The sequence below is a fragment of the Heterodontus francisci genome, chromosome 24 (genome assembly GCF_036365525.1).
Source record: "Heterodontus francisci isolate sHetFra1 chromosome 24, sHetFra1.hap1, whole genome shotgun sequence".
Classification (NCBI taxonomy): Eukaryota; Metazoa; Chordata; class Chondrichthyes; order Heterodontiformes; family Heterodontidae; genus Heterodontus; species Heterodontus francisci.
Genome location: NC_090394.1, coordinates 49,460,815 through 49,479,247, shown reverse-complemented (window position 1 = coordinate 49,479,247; position 18,433 = coordinate 49,460,815). Strand labels below are relative to the sequence as shown.

General features: G+C 41.9%; 1 protein-coding gene across 5 annotated transcripts in view; it reads left to right on the top strand.

Annotated features, from left to right (window-relative positions):
• The window catches only part of carhsp1 (calcium regulated heat stable protein 1), a 96,818-nt gene that overhangs the window by 48,051 nt on the left and 30,334 nt on the right, over positions 1–18,433 (top strand). For all 5 annotated transcript variants that reach the window (XM_068056143.1, XM_068056139.1, XM_068056141.1 and 2 more), the window contains one exon: positions 14,937–15,172. In XM_068056143.1, coding sequence (XP_067912244.1) covers positions 14,991–15,172 — 182 coding nt within the window. In that variant the 5' untranslated portion in view covers positions 14,937–14,990. The remainder of the gene's footprint in view (positions 1–14,936; positions 15,173–18,433) is intronic.

Genomic DNA, 18,433 nt, shown 5'->3' with positions numbered 1-18,433 from the left:
CTGGATTGCTCCATGGAGAGCTGGCATGGACTCAATGGGCTGAATGGCCTCCTATGTTGTAAATGGCTGTATGACTCTGATTCAGTTGTTCAGCAGGTGACAATATTCTGTGTGTTGCGGTTTGGACAGTTTTGCCTTTAATTATCTGTGCATCATAAGATTCGATCATGGAAACTTCTTGTGTATAAAGGTCAGGATGAAGGGGGATAAAGACCCATTATGCTGGACCTCTGGCCCATTTACACTGTCAGTATTCCTGGGATTTCCCAGAGTGAAGAGTTTATGTCGACAACAGGTGCTGCTCCAAAGTCCCATGTTAATAAGGCAGGAAGGGTTTTTCCAAGTCTGCCACCTTTTTCTACAGTAACTGCTATGGGACACCTATGGAGACAGTATTGGGCCTGGAATCCTTCTCCGAACAAATGGTATGAGAAGGCAGAGCAGGAACCCAAAGCTTTTTCCAAATTATCAAATGGATCTTTAGTTCCTGGAGTCTTTTGACCGCTGCTTTCCATGTTACTAGCCCAGAACTAGTGTGCTTTGATACTGGAGTGGGTGGGGAGAAAAATATTATTGTAATTTCTAGAATGTTCTCCTCTCTGTGTAGATTGATGTGTTTTAATGCAGTTGACTATTGCCACAAGATTTGTGCAGTAGGTGCTTCCTTTTTGGAGGATCATGCGAAGTACCTTGTCAGTTTCAACATCCCCTTCACCTTGATCACTCCCTCAAGGTGAGAAAGAAGACCTGCAGGACATGTTCAGTTAAGTTCGGTGGTGTTTGGCCGGGTGCCAATCTTCTCCACTATCCTAAGAGCACTGTTTTTCTTGATGTTCATTGATTCCTCATTTTATGGCATTGTAATATAATAAAAATGGGATGAGCTGGGCCACCCAAGCAAGCACCAAAACCACAAATTGGCAATTTCACAGGCCTCCTCACCTGTGGTTGTCAGTGTCCTTGACTTTTATCTCTTCAAATTAAGTAAGTCTCAGAAAATGCTGAAAATCTACCATCTAACCTCTACACTTAGGACTTGCATGACTTTTTGGGATTCAACTTTTGGGACTTTGGGGGTCTTCCACTTTTGATTCTTTGTGTTTCCCTTGACCGAGTGGTATTGATTGAACCAACAGCGATGCCAGTAACATCGATATGGAATTGTTTGTGGCAAGATTCCATTTCTGAGGGTTAGATACTTGCATAGCAGTTTGGATGAGGGAAATGCAGTGGATTTCAACTTGGGCCCTGTTTGAAGACCAAGCTGATGTTTCCCAATCTGCAAGAGAATAAGCAGAGAAGATTATATGATTTTAAAAAATGGAAAAGTGGAGATAAACAAGCGTTTGCAACCTCTGAATTCAAAAATATTAAAACTGTTAACTTGTTCAAAACTGTTTTGCGAGGAACATTCACCATAATCTACCTTACCTACTGTCTTTTAAAGATCAGTGACTTATGATGTATCACTATTTTAAATGTATTCTCTCCTCTCTCTCTCTGTGAAAATACAATTTTTAGCACCAGTGGACTGAGTATCCATCTACTCTTAATATTTTCTATGCACATCACACACAGGTTGACCAGTGCCACTTCCTGCTCTTGTCCTGAAATGGAAGATTTCATTGATTTGTCTCTGGTTCTAATTTCCACCCTTCTCTCTCCTTCATGTGGTCCATCTCCGACTCTTCCCTTCCTTTCCTTCACTTCTCAGCCTATCTCCAGAAATGAAGACAATCAGTCAATATTCACTATAAGCCCACGAACTCCACAGATACCTTGACCACACTTTCTTACACCCTGCTTCTTGTAAGAACTCTATTCCATTCTCCTTTCGGATGATGCAGCCTTCCATACTAGCGCTTCCAATTATGTCCTTCCTTTTTCCCCAACTGAGAAATTCCCCCCTCCCCACTGTGGTTGACAGGGCCTTCGGCTGTGTCTGTCCCATTTCCTGCACTTCCTAGAACCATGATGGGGTTCCCCTTGTCCTCACCTTCCACCCCACCAGCCTCTGTATTCAACAGATCATCCTCCACCTTTTTCCGCCACCTCTAGCGTGATGCCACCACCAAACACATCTTCTCCCTTCCCTCCCCTTTCAGCATTCCACAGGGACTCTTCCCTCCATGACCCGCTGGTCTAATCCTCAGTCATCCCCAAACAACCCTGCACCGCCCCGCCTTTCCCACAGCACCTTTCCATGCAAATGCAGGAGATGCAACACCTACCCTTTTACTTCCTTCTCACTATCCAAGGCTGCAAAATTTCTTCCAGGTGACAACGATTTACTCATTCTTCTATCAACATAGTATACTTTGTTTGCTGCTCACAAATGGTATACTCTACTATGAGGAGACCAAATGCAGACTGGGTGACCACTTTGCAGAACACCTTTGCTCAGTCTGCAAGCGTGACCCTGAACTTCCTGTCGACTGTCATTTCAATTCTCTACCTTGCTCCCAATCAGACCTTCCTGTGCTTGGCCAGCTACAGTGTTCCAGTGAAACTCAACGCAAACTCGAGAAACAGCTCCTCATCTTTCGACTGGGCACTTTACAACCTCCCGGAATCAACATTGTGTTCAACAATTTTAGATCATAACCCCACCCCCATTTTGTTTCCTGTCTTTTTTTCCTGGTTTAGATTTTTTCTTTGTTTCGTTCTTAATCCCTTTCCTTTGTGTTCAGATGGCTGCTATCCTGTCATTCACACTTCCGCTGGAGGTCTTTTACTTCTTGTTCCATTACTACTCGCTTTGGCTTTGTACAATGAAAAGTTTGTTATTTAATCTGTCCTGCCCTCTGCCCTATCCTGTATTCTTCTTCCTCCCATCCCCCTTTCCCTTGCACAAAGCCTATTACATTTTTAACCTTTGTCGGTTCTGATGAAAGGTCGCTGACCTGAAACGTTAACTCTGTCTCTCCACAGATGCTGTTAGACCTGCTGAGTGTTTCCAGCATTTTCTGTTTATATTTCAGTTTTTCTGCATCTGCCGTAATTTGATTTTGTGCACACTTTCAGGTGATTAGTTGTACTCTTAGGAATGTTGTGCTGGAAGATACTTAAATATTAATAGTACTTCCTGGTTAAGAATTGCTTGTCATGCAAAGTTAGTTTTCATCTGCAGCACACGGTGCAAATGTTTGCATGTTGTGAATGCTGAAGCCATCAATCTGCACATCTTTCAGCTTTCTTCCCAGCAATTAAAATCTTTCCATGGACTTACTCAAGAAACAGCGTCTATACCAAGAGAGATTAAAACAATTAATATTAATTTGGTGTTACTTCAATTCCTGTGGCCTAAGCCCTTGCCTCAGTGATCTTATGATGTGTGCTTTTCTTAGTCTATAATGTTAAAATTGTTAACAAGTGTGTTGGTGGGTGGTGCAGCCTGTTGGAATGTTTATGGTATTGAAACTGGGGCAGACTCATGTGATGGTGCCATTAATAGTTGAGACCATGGCTGTCAGCACTGGCCTATTCTCTTGACGCTTTATTAATTTGAGTGGAAATATGTGAACACCTTAAGAGGAGGCTGCTTCATCAGACCCTACTCCCATCTCTGATTGTAGATGAAGATCACTCATTACTGTTTCACATGATTGCACAGTGTCAAATCCCGCACCAACAGACTGATTAATTGTAACTGGGTTCCCAAGGTCTTAGTTGCACTCGTGACTATATTTGCGACAGAATATTGTTCTGTGCTTGTTGCTGCAGCAGATGGCCATGAAGATACCACTTCACTTCATGGTACTCTGCATTTCCTGTTCTTTGGAGTCAAAGACCACTTGCCTCTTAAACTAGACGTCCAAACTGATGTGTGGAAGATGCAGAGTAAATAAATGTAGACTGCTAGGTTTATCATACCTGGAGGCACACCTTTTGACTATTGAACAATTAAGCTACTACATTGCTTCACAGTACTGACCTCTCCTTTTAATGGTGAGCAACGGTCCTTTAGGCACTGCTGGCTTGTCTAATTTTTTTGCCTGCCAGCGAACTGGCTGGAGAGAGCAGGTGAAGGAAAAAGGCTTGCCTCTCAAAACTTGGTATGGCCAAATTGGGCTTTGAAGTGTCATGGAACAGTGAGGCAAGCAATTCTGCTAGTCACGGGACAAAAACGTCTCTTGATGATAAAACCTGCAATTCTTATCATAAATCTGTACAACTTGGGAAACCATCTGCTCCATTCATTATTCATGACATTTTGTCAAAAATGTTCAAATGATAAAAATAGGTAGCAAATGCTCAAAGCCAATTAAATATTCTGTGCACCTAGTCATGCTTACAACTATCAGAGTTAATGGTGGTCATTTTTACTCTTTTTAATTTTTCCTCTCCCACACTGTTCGAATCGTGTCTACACGAAGCAGGGCGTCAGTTGTGGCTGTACGTGGTATTTGGTGTGAGTATAGGGAGGAGGAAGGGTGTTGAGTTGCAATATCTGACACATGCTCTACCTCTCAGCTAGGCAGCTGTTCTTTAGCCTTCTGTTGAAAGCATTTAATTGCACAGTCAAATTTTAATATTGATGGCAAGATCATTTGAAGATTAATGGTATGGGTTGGAACATTGGCTCAAACTCTGATCCCTGAGGTAAAACAATTAAATTGCCCCACTTTTCCCTGTCTGAGGAGCTACATGAAAGAGGTTTCAGCACTCTCCACTCTGTTTAAACGGGGTGAGTTTGCAGCATTGAATGAGCAGACCACAGGTCTGTAGTGGGAAATCGTAATTCCAAACTGGTATAATAGGGGCTGGTAGTCTGAGGTTGGGGTTTACAGGTATTCCTAGGGTGGAGATGATGCACTTTATATCTAACCTGTTCCATTCCCATCTCAACCTCCAAAAATAAGAAATATTACAAAATGACTTGAGTGTTTTTGTTTCGAGCCAGTATACCAAACTGCTTATCGAGGGCACAGCATGATATTTAGGTTCCAGTGTAAAGGTACCTCCTTTTTCGGTGGTCTTGTTTGGCATAGCTATATTCAAGGTGCTTCTGTCATTTCCTTTTCCTCTTGCTATTGTTCCTACTCTACCTTCACCCTGAGGATAACTATGTGATTGGCCATTGTGGACCCTGGAGTTTGGGCTCACGCAAGAGTGGGAAGTAGAAGATGTCCCTGCCTGAAACTGTTGAAAGTTAAATTTGCAGAATCTCTTCTTGATGGCACAGCTGAGAAGATTTTTCTTATTCGTTCTGTCCAAGCCTGTGAACTCAACCACTTTCTGCTTTAACAAGCCATGCAGGTAACATCCCCTTTGCTACAGCCTTAACTTAAGTCAAATGCAGTTCTGCGGTAAATGATGATGGAATTTCTGGGGCTTTGTTATCCTGTCAGTTGCGTACATGCATCACTTCAAATGCAGGCCCATTTTCTGCTCAAAAACATTTCTCTTTTATGAAATTTGAACTGACATTTTATTTCCATTCAACTAACATCAAGTCAGGTTGGAAAAATTGGGGTTGTTCTCAGAATAAAGGAGATTGAGGGGAGATTTAATAGATGTGTACAACATTATGACAGGCTTGGATAAGTTAGACAAGGAAAAGTGTTCCATTTACTAATGGTACAAGGAATAGAGGACACAAACATAAGAGGAGGTCCAAGGTAGGTTCACAAATTGTTGAGGTTTTTTTTTTGCAAGGAGTCTCAACGATGATCTACTGCAACTTGGGTGGAAGTCTGCAAAACTAGTGGGAATTACATTTGCACCAGAATCTACTGCCTAGGTTACAATAGATGATTATGAAAACTTGCATGGAAATTTAGCTTTATTAACATACCAATCACACCTTTAGTACCTGCCCATCTGATTGCACCCGTCCATCTTAACGCCCAGGATTCCCTGGGTTGAATAGGTGCAGTGCAGTTCGGCACTTGTCTAAAATTTCCAGTATTTACATATGCGTGCAGCCTTCAACAAGTTCAAGCATGATGCTTTGCACAGCTGATTGGAGATCAAAGAATAGTATCTGGTTTGAGATGTTTAAGATGGTTGTAATACATTCACTAATATCCTAAATTTATAAAACTTTCAGCAAGTTATAAAATCATTTGAACTCTGACTGACTATTAAACTTAATCACACTAGATTTAAGGTAGTTATTTTTTTTAAAATCATAAATGTTCCTTAAATTATTTGGTTTTGCTTCCCGAAAGGAAAATATATGTATATGGATCTGTGTGTATCTTATCCATGCATATCCAAATATGTACACATTTCTAGATTTGATAGAGGTGTTCAAAATCATTCAGGATTTTGAATAGAGTAAATGAGGAGAAACCATTTCCAGTGGCAGAAAAGTCAGTAAGCAAAGGATACATGATTTAGGGTGATTGGCAGAGAGCCAGAGGTGACATGAGTACATTGTTTTTGTAACAGAGTTGTTATGATCTGGAATGCACTGCCTGAAAGGGTGGTGTAAACAAATTCAGTTGTAACATTCAAAAAATAATAGAGAAAATTTGTACATGGTTATGGGGAAAGAGCAGGGAAGTAGAACTATCCCAATAATCCTATCAAAGAGCTGGTCCAGGCACGATGGGTCAAATGGCCTCCCTCTCTGCTGTACTCTATGATTCTAAGTAGTTGTGGTATTTGTAAAGTTGGCTACAAACTAGAGAAGACTTCTAAGTTTTAAAATGTGATGGCCAAGAGTTTCTGCTTTGGACACAATCAATGACATGGGTGCAAATTCCACTCAGAATTGTGCACGTTTCAAGATTTCCTTTGCTCAAGCTTCTGCTGAAACTCATTTGCATATCACCAAAAGTAAAATCCTTCATGAACCAGTGTAATTGGGCAGCAGTTTACAAAGTAATTTTTCTTAAAAAAAAAAGTTTTTCTTAAAACATATTCCTTGATGTATTTAAGAGTGGTAACCTCGTTCAGTTTTATGAATACAACTGAAAATGGGTTTATCACAAAAAGATGCTCTTTAATTACAGCACTTTAGTCCACCACCTGCATAACCCAATTTTTAAATAACTGAAAATGAAACTCTATGGAACCATTTACTCGTTACATCGATGTACAGGAGTGAGATTGTTACATTTTAAAAAAATTAAAAGCTTCCAAAATATTCCGATTAGTGTCCTTGTGCCATAAACATAATTTTAGGAGCCTCCTCAAAGACCCACCATTAGCAAAAACTCGCATTGGTGATTAATTTGATTTGGGTGTGAGCAGGACTGTCTTTCAGTACAATGCTTTTTCAAACGAGCACTAAAGATCGAGGAAGCTCACTTTGCACTGGACATATGTTCACTTGAAATTCTTTGACCTTTTGCTCTAGTTTGACCAAGTTTGGGTGATTGATCAGTCAGTAGATGACATGTAGCTGGCAATCATGCATAATAGGGCCCTGCTAAATTCACCACCGTGAAAAATGTGTCATGGAGCCTGACCTTTCGGGTCCTCTGTGACCGTGAAATTTCGGGTGCTCCGTGAAATCAGCCGTTTTGCAACGTAAGGCTCACCTCGCTGATTGGTAGATGAGGGAGGTCTTCCAGTGGAGGTTTGAGAGAAGCAGACTCAAGTGTTGGCAGACAAGCGAGCAAATCAGAAACCGCCACAACCATTACTGCAGCACATCGAGTGAAAGAATTTGGAAGCCAAATTCTGCATGTCGATGGTGGAATACTGTTTTGTGCAAGCCGCAGTGCTTTGTTGGATCACACATGGTGAGCAATGGTTCAGCACCACTTTGAGTCTGAAAGCCATTGCAGCAGAAAAAGGACATCTGACACCGCACTGCTGGAACATGAACACGCAAAAAAAAAAACAAGCAACAGTTTCATCTCTTTGAAGTCAACCAAGAGCTCAGAATATCATCAGTTGGTTACAATGGAACTTGTGGATGCTTTTGCAAGTGCCAACGTACCACTGGAAAAACCCCGATCACCCAAAGCTGCAGGTATTCATTCAACATTATGTGCAAAATGGTCGTTGCTTGCCAAGTGCAAATAAACTACGACAGGACTACCTACCGAAGGTTTTTGCTATACATCGGTAGCGCAGTGGTTAGCACCGCAGCCTCACAGCTCCAGCGACCCAGGTTCAGTTCTGGGTGCTGCCTGTGTGGAGTTTGCAAGTTCTCCCTGTGACCGCGTGGGTTTCTGCCAGGTGCTCTGGTTTCCTCCCACTGCCAAAGACTTGCAGGTTGAGAAGTAAATTGGCCATTGTAAATTGCCCCTAGTATAGGTGGGTGGTAGGGAATATGGGATTAATGTAGGATTAGTATAAATGGCTGGTTGATGGTCGGCACAGACTCGGTGAGCTGAAGGGCTTGTTTCAGTACTGTATGACTCTATGACATTGTGAGGAGATGAAGTCTCAAGTTAATGCATGTGGGTCTCCACACTCCCATTCAACCACTGACTTCAGTGAGTAAAGAATATGACCTGTTTATAGTCAGCCTTTTACAATAGTTATTTTTGAGTATACAATAAATGCCATTTGAAACCAGCAACTTCCCTTGTCGTCTTTTTGTTTTAAATCATTTTTATGATTTGTTGCGATACTGTGTGAAATTTAAAGTTTAAATATGTGAAATTGACGATACTCAAAAGGCCATGACTGTGAAAAGGGTCGAGGGAAAGTGGAGGATTTACACGTGAATTGCACTGCCCTGAACTGTGGTGTGGGAGGAAATGAATGAGTAGGTAGGTGGTACATTTCCCGCTGTTACATGGGAAAGTGCCTGGAAGGTAGGTGGTTTGAGTGATGGAAGAGTGAACCAGGATGTTGTGGAGGGAAGGTCCCTCCTGACTGCTGAGAGCAGGGAAGCAGTAGTGTTTGGTGCAATTTGAGGTGGAAATGGCAGAAGACAATTTGTTGAATTTAAAGGTGGGCTGGGTGGGAGGGAGGAGAGGGCAAAGGGGACCCTGTCATGGTTCTGAGTGAGGGAGAAAGGGATAAGGGCAGAAGTACAGGTAATGGATAGACTTGGTCGAGAGCCCTGTAATCACGTGAGGAAAATGGAAGGACATTTTAGAAGCTCTGGCATAGAAAGCAGCATTACATTGAAAACACCAATTACACTAAACTCGAGTAATGTTATTGAGAAAATGTTGGAGACCCTCAGCTGGTCAAGCAGCATCTGAGGAGAGAAAGACAGGATTAATGTTTCAGGTCAACGGCCTATTGTCGGAATCCTACACTTCACCATTCATGGCTGTGAAATAAGCCATGCTTTAAACTCTGGAATTCCTTCCCTAAACCTCACCACCTCAGCCCCTCCACCTGTCTCCTTTTAAATGTACCTCTTTGACCAAGCTTTTAGTCACCCCTCCTAATATTGTCTAGGCTTCACCTTTTGCTGTCACTTCTTCTATTCAGCACCCCGTGATTATTTTTCTATGTTAAAAGCACCATATAAATGCAAGCTATTGTTATTGATGAAACCAAGTTAAATAAGTATGAAATAGTGCAGAAGTCTAAATTAACGTTAAAAATCATCATGTTTTAAAAATTAATTCTGGGAAGTGGGCGGGTGGGGGTATCCCCCAGAAATCCATCCTTGGCCCCTCTCCTATTTCTCATCTATATGCTGCCCCTTGGCAACATCATCTGAAAACACGGCATTCGTTTTCATATGTACGCTGACAACACCTGCTCTATCTCACCACCATCTCTGTTGACTCCTCCACTGTTGCTAAATTATCAGACTGCTTATCCAACATTTTGTACTGGATGAACAGAAATATCCTCCAATTAAATATTGGGAAGATTGAAGCCATTGTTTTTGGTCCCCGCTCCAAACTCTCTTCCTGAGCCCTGGCAACAGGCTGAGATTAAGTGTCACCGAAGAAGGGTCACTGACCCGAAACCTTAACTCTGCTTCTCTTTCCACAGATGCTGCCAGACCTGCTGAGTGATTCCAGCATTTCTTGTTTTTATTTCAGATTTCCAGCATCCGCAGTATTTTGCTTTTATTATGAGATTAAACCAGTCTGTTCGCAGCCTTGGTGTCACATTTGGCCCTGAGCTGAGCTTCCAACCACATGTTCGCGCTGTCACCTAAGAACACCTATTTCCACCTCCATACCATTGCCTGACCTCGCCCCCATCTCGGCTCATCTGCTGCTGAAACCCTCATTCGTGCCTTTGTCATCTCTAGACTTGACAATTGCAATGGTTTCCCACATTTTACTCTCCGTAAACTTGAGGTCATCCAAACGCTGCTGTCCGCGTCTTAATTTGCACCAGATCCCATTCCCCTAACACCCCTGTGCTCGCTGACCTACATTGGCTCCTGGTCAAGCAATATCCTGATTTTAACTTTCTCATCCTGTTTTTCAAATTCCTCCATGGCCTTGCCCCTCGTTATCTCTGTAATTTCCTCCAGCTCCACAATCCTCAAAGATGTATCTGTGCTCCTCTAATTCTGACCTCTTGAGCAACCCCGATTTTAATTATTTCACCATTAGTGGCTGCGCTTTCAGTTGTCTGGACCCCAAGCTCTGGAAAACCCTCTCTACACCTCTCCGCCTCGCTTTTGGTCATCTGAGCTAATGGCTTGGATTTTGCAGTCAGTGATGAAGTGATGTTGTTCGCTCTGCCTGTACTAGGAAATACAAACTTACCTGGTTTGTTGGCTGCAGTGTGAATTTCTATTTCTTGCTGCAGTATGATGCAATGTTGAAATGACCTGCGAGGCCTAGCAGTGTGGCGCGCATGCTAGTGAAGGTATGCCCCCTAATGACATGAGCTGAAGACACGCCCCTCGAGGTCAGTTTTCAGCTCAAAGGCAGCTGAGTGTTTTAATTATGATTTTATATACTTTTTGAACGCTTTTTTTTTTCAATGACCCGGAGAAGGATGATATTTGTAACAATACAATTTAATTTGTTAACAGAAAAAGCTCTTCAAACCCACTGCAGAATCTTGCATTGTGATTATGTGGGGCTTTTTTATATAGAAGTTTAAAATGTTGATTTATACATCAAGATGTGCAAGTTGATTAGGGGGATTTATTGATGGTTCTAAAAATCACTTTATTTTAAAAAGAAACACTGCCACAATTACAGCTGGCAGACTAGAGCAGATTCAATCAAAATGAAAAACTTCTTCAAAAAGGTCAAACAACACTGAATTGTTGCGACTAAAATTCTCTTCCTTGGACACAGGACTCGAGCGAAGGTGCCAAGTAAAAATTAAACAGAAGCAGTATATTCCTGTTAATGGTGTTTACAGACGTGGATTTGCTCCCGAGTAGGCTCTGCACCAGCTGATACCAGCTCTAAATAAATCAGCATTAAATCCAGTGCCAGTTGTGGACGATCAGCCCAAATTGATGAATTATGGGTCCCTGGCGCTTTACAAAGCGACCTGGCAGGACCATCATCTTGTTCTCCTCCGGAGCCCATTTAGTATGCTGCAAGTGCTGGAAGTTGCGGTGCAGTTCCGACTCTTAATAGCGGCAAACGTCTTGGCATTTGCTGCTGTTGGGACTGGAAAATCTAGGCCAATATCATCTTGTGTGGCTCTGTCATATTGTGTTTCATAATGCTATTGTGAAGCGCATTAGGACATTTTATTACATTTAAAAGGTGCTTTATAAATACAGGTTGTTGTTGGGATATGGGCGTCCCTGTCGAGGCCAGCATTTAATGCCCATCACTAGTTGCCTTTGAGATGGTGGTGAGCAGCCTTCTTGAGTTGCTGCAGTCCATGTGGTGAAGGTGCTCCCACAGTGCTGCTTGGTCAGGAGTTCCCAGGATTTTGACCCAGCAACTGAAGAAATGGCAATATATATTTTAATGTTGGATAGTGTGTGACTTGGAAGTGGTGATGTTCCCATGTACCTGCTGCCCTTGTCTTTCTAGGTGGTGAAGGTCAAAGATTTGGGACTTGCTGCCGAAGTCTTGGTTAGTTGCTGTAGTACACTCTTTGAATCTTAAAACACTGCAGCCATGGTGCAACAGTGGTAGAAGAAGTGAATGTCTCAGGCAGTGGATAGGCTACCGATCAAGTGGACTGCTTTGTCCTGGATAGTGTTGAGTTTCTTGAATGTTGCAGCTCCACCCATTCAGGCTAGTGGAGAGTAAACCATTGCGTTCCTGTCTTGTACTGTGTAAGTGATGTGGAAGCTTTGGAGAGCCATGATGTGAGCCTTTTGCTGCAGAATATCCAGCATCCGATTCACTCTAGTAATTACACTATATGGCAGGTCCAGCTGCGTTTCTGCTCAGAGGCAGCCCCTTAGATGTTTATAGTGCTATACGGTGATAGTAATGCTGGTGACTGTCAAGGGAAGATGATTAGTGTCTTTCTTGTTGGAGATTGTCATTGCCTGACACTTGTGTGGTACAGGTGTTACTTACTAAAAATTGCAGACTTCAGGAGGGCATAGACAGACTGGTGAAATGGGTAGACGTGTGACAGGTGAAATTTAATGCAGCGAAGTGTGAAGTGATACATTTTTGTAGGAAGAATGCAGAGAGGCAATAATAACTATACAATTGTAAATAGGGTGCAGGAAAAGAGAGATCCAGGGGTGTTTGTGCACAAATCTTTTGAAAGTGGCAGAACAAGTTGAGAAGGCTGTCTTTAAAAAAAAAAAACAAAAACATGTTTTGGCTTCATTAATAGGGGCTTAGAGTACAAAAACAAGGGAGTTATGTTGAATCTTTTGTAAAACTCTGGTTATGCCTCAGCTGGGAGTATTATGTTCATATCTGGGAATCAACTATTAGAAAGGATGTCAAGGCCTCTGAGAGGGTGCAGAGGAGATTTACTTGAATGGTACCAGGGATGAGGGACTTGTCTGGAGAAGTTGGGGTTGTTTTTCTTAGAGCTGAAAACATTAAGTTGAGATTTGATGGAGGTCTTCAAAATCATGAGGGGTTTTGATGGAGTAAATAAGGAGAAACTGTTTCTAGTGGCAGAAGGGTCGAAGACCAGAGGATACCAATTTAAGGTAATTGGCAAAAGAACCAGAGGCGACGTGAGCAAACATTTTTTCTAAACCAGCGAGTTATGATCTGGAAAGCACTGCCTGGAAGGGTGATGGGAGCAGATTCAATAGTAACTTCTGAAGAGAATTCGATAAATTCTTGAAGGAGAAAAATTTGTAGGGCTATGGAGACAGAGCGGTGGTGTAGGACTAGTTGGAAATCTCTACCAAAGAGCTGGCATAGCCATGATGGGGCGATTGGCCTCCTATGCTGTATCATTCTGTTTCTAATGTGCTGCAGTGAGCTTAGACCAAGCCTTGATGTTGTCTAGGTCTTGCTGCATGCGGGTATGGACTGCTTCCTTATTTGAGGATTTGTGAATGGAAATGAACATTTCATAAACTGCAGCAAACAACTCCATTTCTGACCTTTTGTAATGGTGGAAAGATTATTGATTTAAGCATCTGAAGATAGATGGGCCTAGGCTTACACCCCGAGGAACTTCTGCAGCAATATCCCGTGGCTGAGATTACTGACTTCACACAACCACAACCATCTTCCTTTTGTGCTAAGTATGATTCCAGCCACTGGAGAATTTTCTCCCTGAGCCCCATTAACTTCAGTTTTATTGGGGCTCTTTGGTACTGTATTCGGTCAAAAGCTGCCTCAGTCTCGAACCTCATGTCTGCAATTCAGCTCCTTATGTTTGGATCAAGGCTGTAATAAAGTCAAGCTGAGTGCTCCCGGCAGAACCTAAACTAAGAATTGATGATTAAGTGCCACTTGCTTGCACTGTTACTAACTCATTCCATCACTTTGCTGATGATAGGTAGTAGGCTGATAGGCAAGGGTAATTGGCTGGGTTGGATTCTCCTGCTTTTTGTAAACTGGAGGTTCCTGGGCAATTTTGCATATTGTTAGGTCAGTGTCCATATTGTGGCTGTATTGGAACAGCTTGCTAAAGGCATCGCCAATTCTGAAGTGTGGGTCTTCAGCACTACATCCATAGCCTTTGCTGTGTGCAGTATACTTAGTCATATCTTGATGTCACTTGGAGTGAAGGTGAGCATTTAACAACATCACCCTTTGCCGTATGACACAAATATGAAACCCAGAACAATAGTGCCCACTGGATAAATTGAGTTGGCCGCACGCCAGCTCTATCTTTACAGGCCAATTTAACTCAATGGTAGTATTCTCACCTTTTGAGTTGGAAGGATTTGACACTTCCTTGCAGTGCTGGATTGAGGGAGGTGGCATGTCTCAGCAGAGATGCTAATCTAAGTGTCTGTTCAGGTGGATGCAAAAGATCCTATTTGAAGAGGAGCAGGGGAGTTGTTCTGGCTGACAGTAACCATTCAACCAGCATTACTAAAATAGATTAACTGTCTATCTTGCTGTTTCTGGCATCTTGCTGTGTACAAATTGGCTGCCACGTTTGCCTACAACCCAACAGCAGTTGTACTTCCAAAGTAATTAATTGTCCATGAAACTCTTGGATGAGTTGAATTAGTGAAAAATACTATATGAATATAAACTGGTTCTGTCTTTGAGACTTGCATAGTAAATGTGGATTAATGCACTGGATTTTGTCAGTACCAATAAATGTAGTCCTGTCTATATTGATCTTTCCATAAATTTTGATTTTGTTTTTTTAAAGTTAGCTGTTAAGTTTTTGTTCTAATGTATTTACATAACTAATATATTGATTATGTACTTTACTATAGGTTTTCAAACATGAGTCATCAATCAATGGGGTGTAGGTCTACCAGAACATTAAACTCTGTCTGGGGCCAGGCATACTGTGTGCTGTGATAACCGTATCTCTAATTCTGCATTTGTTGACCTGACCTGCTACTTGTGTGTGCTGACATGTACACTGATGCAAGAAATAGTTTCAGGGATCCCTAAGATGAATTTGAAGACCACTTGCTTATACAAAGGAATGACAGCTTGTATATCTTTTACTGACCTGTTATGTATCCTGTGTATATATAGTAACTATCTTCTTTTCCTTTTCAGTTTCCACACATTAACTCTTTGTAAGTGAGATCTACTGTTACTGGTTCTTTGGAAATGGCTTCTCATTCCACATCACCACGGTCTCCAGCATCTTCTCAGTCTGCACCATTATCACTGCCTTCTGTAGCTCTTCATGCTCCCGAGAGTACGAGGATAAGGGACCGTTCTCCTTCGCCATTGAGGGGATTCCTCATCCCCAGCCCGTTACCAACCAGGAGGACCAGAACTATGTCTGCGTAAGTATAGAGTGAGTCACTGTAGCAGTGGAAAAATGACAAAATTACATCTTTTCTAAAACAGCATAATGGCACTGCAGCTAAATGTTTTCGAAAGAATTAATAAAAACCTTGAATTTTAGTTCTCATACTGTATAGACAGTTGCACCTTGACATTTAACGGGTTGTATCCAAACTCTGTGTGGATCGCTGAAAAGATTCTGTAACATAGAGGGTTGTTAGTATATTTTCATTTTTAAAAATCTGAAATCATTTTTTTTGCAGTATGAAAATTAGAGGGTATTGTAAAATAATACAGCATTTAATTTTCAAAATACCTATAAGTTCACTACTTATTTTGCCAGTTGAGCTCCCATGGTGGTGTTGACTGAGTTAGAGGATACAGAATTTTTGATTTATTTTATCCATTGTAATAATACTATATGTTATATTATTGCTAGCATATCTTCTGTGATGTTGCCAATGGTGAGATGGAGGAATTGCTGTTTTGTAATAATAGGGATGTTATCAACTATGTGTGATGGGGAAGCTGTGATAGGACGTTGCCATGGCATGTACAGGAAGATCGCAATATGCAAGATACAGATAGTAAATCTGTTGTGGCATTGTTCTTCCTTCTGAATCGAACGGTGCACTGTTGTATAATGACCAGAGCAATGTCTAGCCACAAAATATAGGAAATGCACGATGGCCTTGTTGATAAGTTAGAAGACAGTGTTTTATAACAGGTGTGTTCTACTTTGCAATGGAAAATAAATTTTTTATAAAGTTTCGGACAACTGAAACTTCAAAATCCTCTTCCACACAGCCCTGAACAATACTGCACAGGTGCCTTCAAAATGTAAAATTTCAGTGCAGAAAAGTAAGGATGTAAGCAATGTAATAAAAACTATTTATTTAGCAGCAGTCATGGCTTTCTGAAGGTGTTAAGGTGAAAGAGTTTGTCTTCCATTACACACATTTCAGAAGGAACCTTTGGCTGCTACACTTGAATCAGTCCTCCGTGCACAGGTTAATTGAAATGGCATTGAATAAACTGCCAGTCAGTTCACCTAGGTTCTGATGAAAGGCCACAGACCTGAAACGTTAACCCTGCTTCTCTCTCCACAGATGCTGCCTGACCTGCTGAGTATTTGCAGCACTTTCTGTTTTTATTTTAGTCCGTTCACCTGTTAAGAAACAGTAGAAGCAAAACTAGTGGAGTCATTGAGGCATAAGTTTACAGTATAGATGGAGGTTCTTCAGTCCATTGGTCTTTTGCTAGAGCAATCACAAACTAATCCCATTGCCCTGCTGTCTCTTCATTGTCTTGTGTTTTCCTCTGCTTCAAGTATTTATCCAGTTTCCCCATGAGCAATTTGCCCAGTGAGTGATATCTCACTTGTCGGACCCCCATAGACTTTTCATTTTTTCGAAAGGCATGTAATTTTGTTGTGGGGTGGAAGAGGATTTTACGAGTGCGGAGATGCACCTTTAATGCTTGAGTTTTCATTGGAGTTCATTGAAAAATGTCCTTTTGGCCAAGCTGTTATTTGGTGGAGAATTTGGGAAATGGCATAGGATGTTTTTCAGAGACCAAGGCGGTGAAATTCAAGTTTTGGGGGTGCAAAACAGACAGTAGTGGATTGGCTGACTATTACACACCCTGCCTGATTTTCCTGTCCTTTGGGTGTGGGGGGTAAATGGGGAAGGGCGGAGAGGGAATATTCCACTGCTACCTGTTTTGCACCCTTGGAAGCTGAAATCTCTTGCTTCCTTGTGTTGCGTTTTGCATTTTTGTAAGCCAATTTTGGGCGGCACAGTGGTGCAGTGGTTAGCACCGCAGCCTCACAGCTCCAGGGACCCGGATTCGATTCTGGGTACTACCTGTGCGGAGTTTGCAAGTTCTCCCTGTGACCGCGTGGGTTTTCGCCGGGTGCTCCGGTTTCCCCTCTCAGCAGGTTGATGGGTAAATTGGCCATTGCAAATTGCCCCTAGTGTAGGTATAGGTAGGTGGTAGGGACTATGGGATTACTGTAGGTTTAGTATAAATGGGTGGTTGTTGGTTTGTACAGACTCAGTGGGCCAAAGGGCCTGTTTCAGTGCTGTATCTCTAAATAAATACATTTCTTTTTGTTTTATGCTATCCCTAATCTCTTTAGTTGTCCATGGCTGTTCTTTCTGTGAAGTGGAGCTTTTTCCTCTCGGGTATATACTCGCTCTGTATTTTGTTAAATGTTTCTTTAAATATTCTCCACTGTTCTTCAGTCGTTTGACCCATTAACAGATTTACCCAGTTTACTGTGGACAGTCTCTGTCTCATCCCGGTAAAGTCAGCCTTACCCAAGTCTAAAATTCTAGTAGCTGATTTGTGCTTTTCACTTTCAAACGCTACCTTGAATTCGATCATGTTGTGATCACTATTTGCTAAATGTTCACGCACAGTTAGGCTGCTAGTTAAATTTGGCTCATTGCTCATAACTAAATCTAATATTGCCTGTCCCCTTGTTACATCTAGGACATATTGCTGTAGGAAACTATCCCGGACACATTCCAGAAATTCACTACCTTTCTGACAGGTGCTAGTCTGCCTCTCCCAATCTATGTGTAAGTTAAAATCCCCCATTAATACTACTCTGCCTTTGTTACACACTTGCCTAATTTGTGCATTTATACAACCCAACACCTCAGAACTGCTACCGAGGGGTCTATACACAACACCTATTACAGTTTTAGATCCCTTTCTGTTCCTCAATTCCATCAATAAGGTCTCCACTGGATGCTTTCCCCTCATTATATCCTCCCTCACCAATGAGGTGATATTATTTCTAATCAGTAAGGCTACTCCACCTCCTCTGCCATTTTCCCTGTCCCTCCTGTAAACTTTATAACCTGGTATATTTAGTTCCCAGTCCCGATCATCCTGCCGCCACGTCTCCGCAATGGCCGCCACATCATAATCTTCCATTTGAATTTGCGCCTGCAGTTCATCTAGTTTATTTCTTTCACTCCGTGCATTTGTATATAGAACTCTTATTTTGGCTATACCCCCTAACCTGTCCCTCAGCACTGATGCTTTATTCGCCTGTTTATTATTTCTCTCTTCTGGTTTAACCAATATACTTCTTGCAGTTTGGTAACAATCTGCCTCACCACTAACCTGCACTCCTACCTTCTCCTTTGACTTCCTGTTTTTCCATGTAACTGAACCCTCCCTCCCACTATTTCATTTAAAGCCCTATTTGCGTTCTTCCTGGTCTGTATGACTTAATAGACACAGAC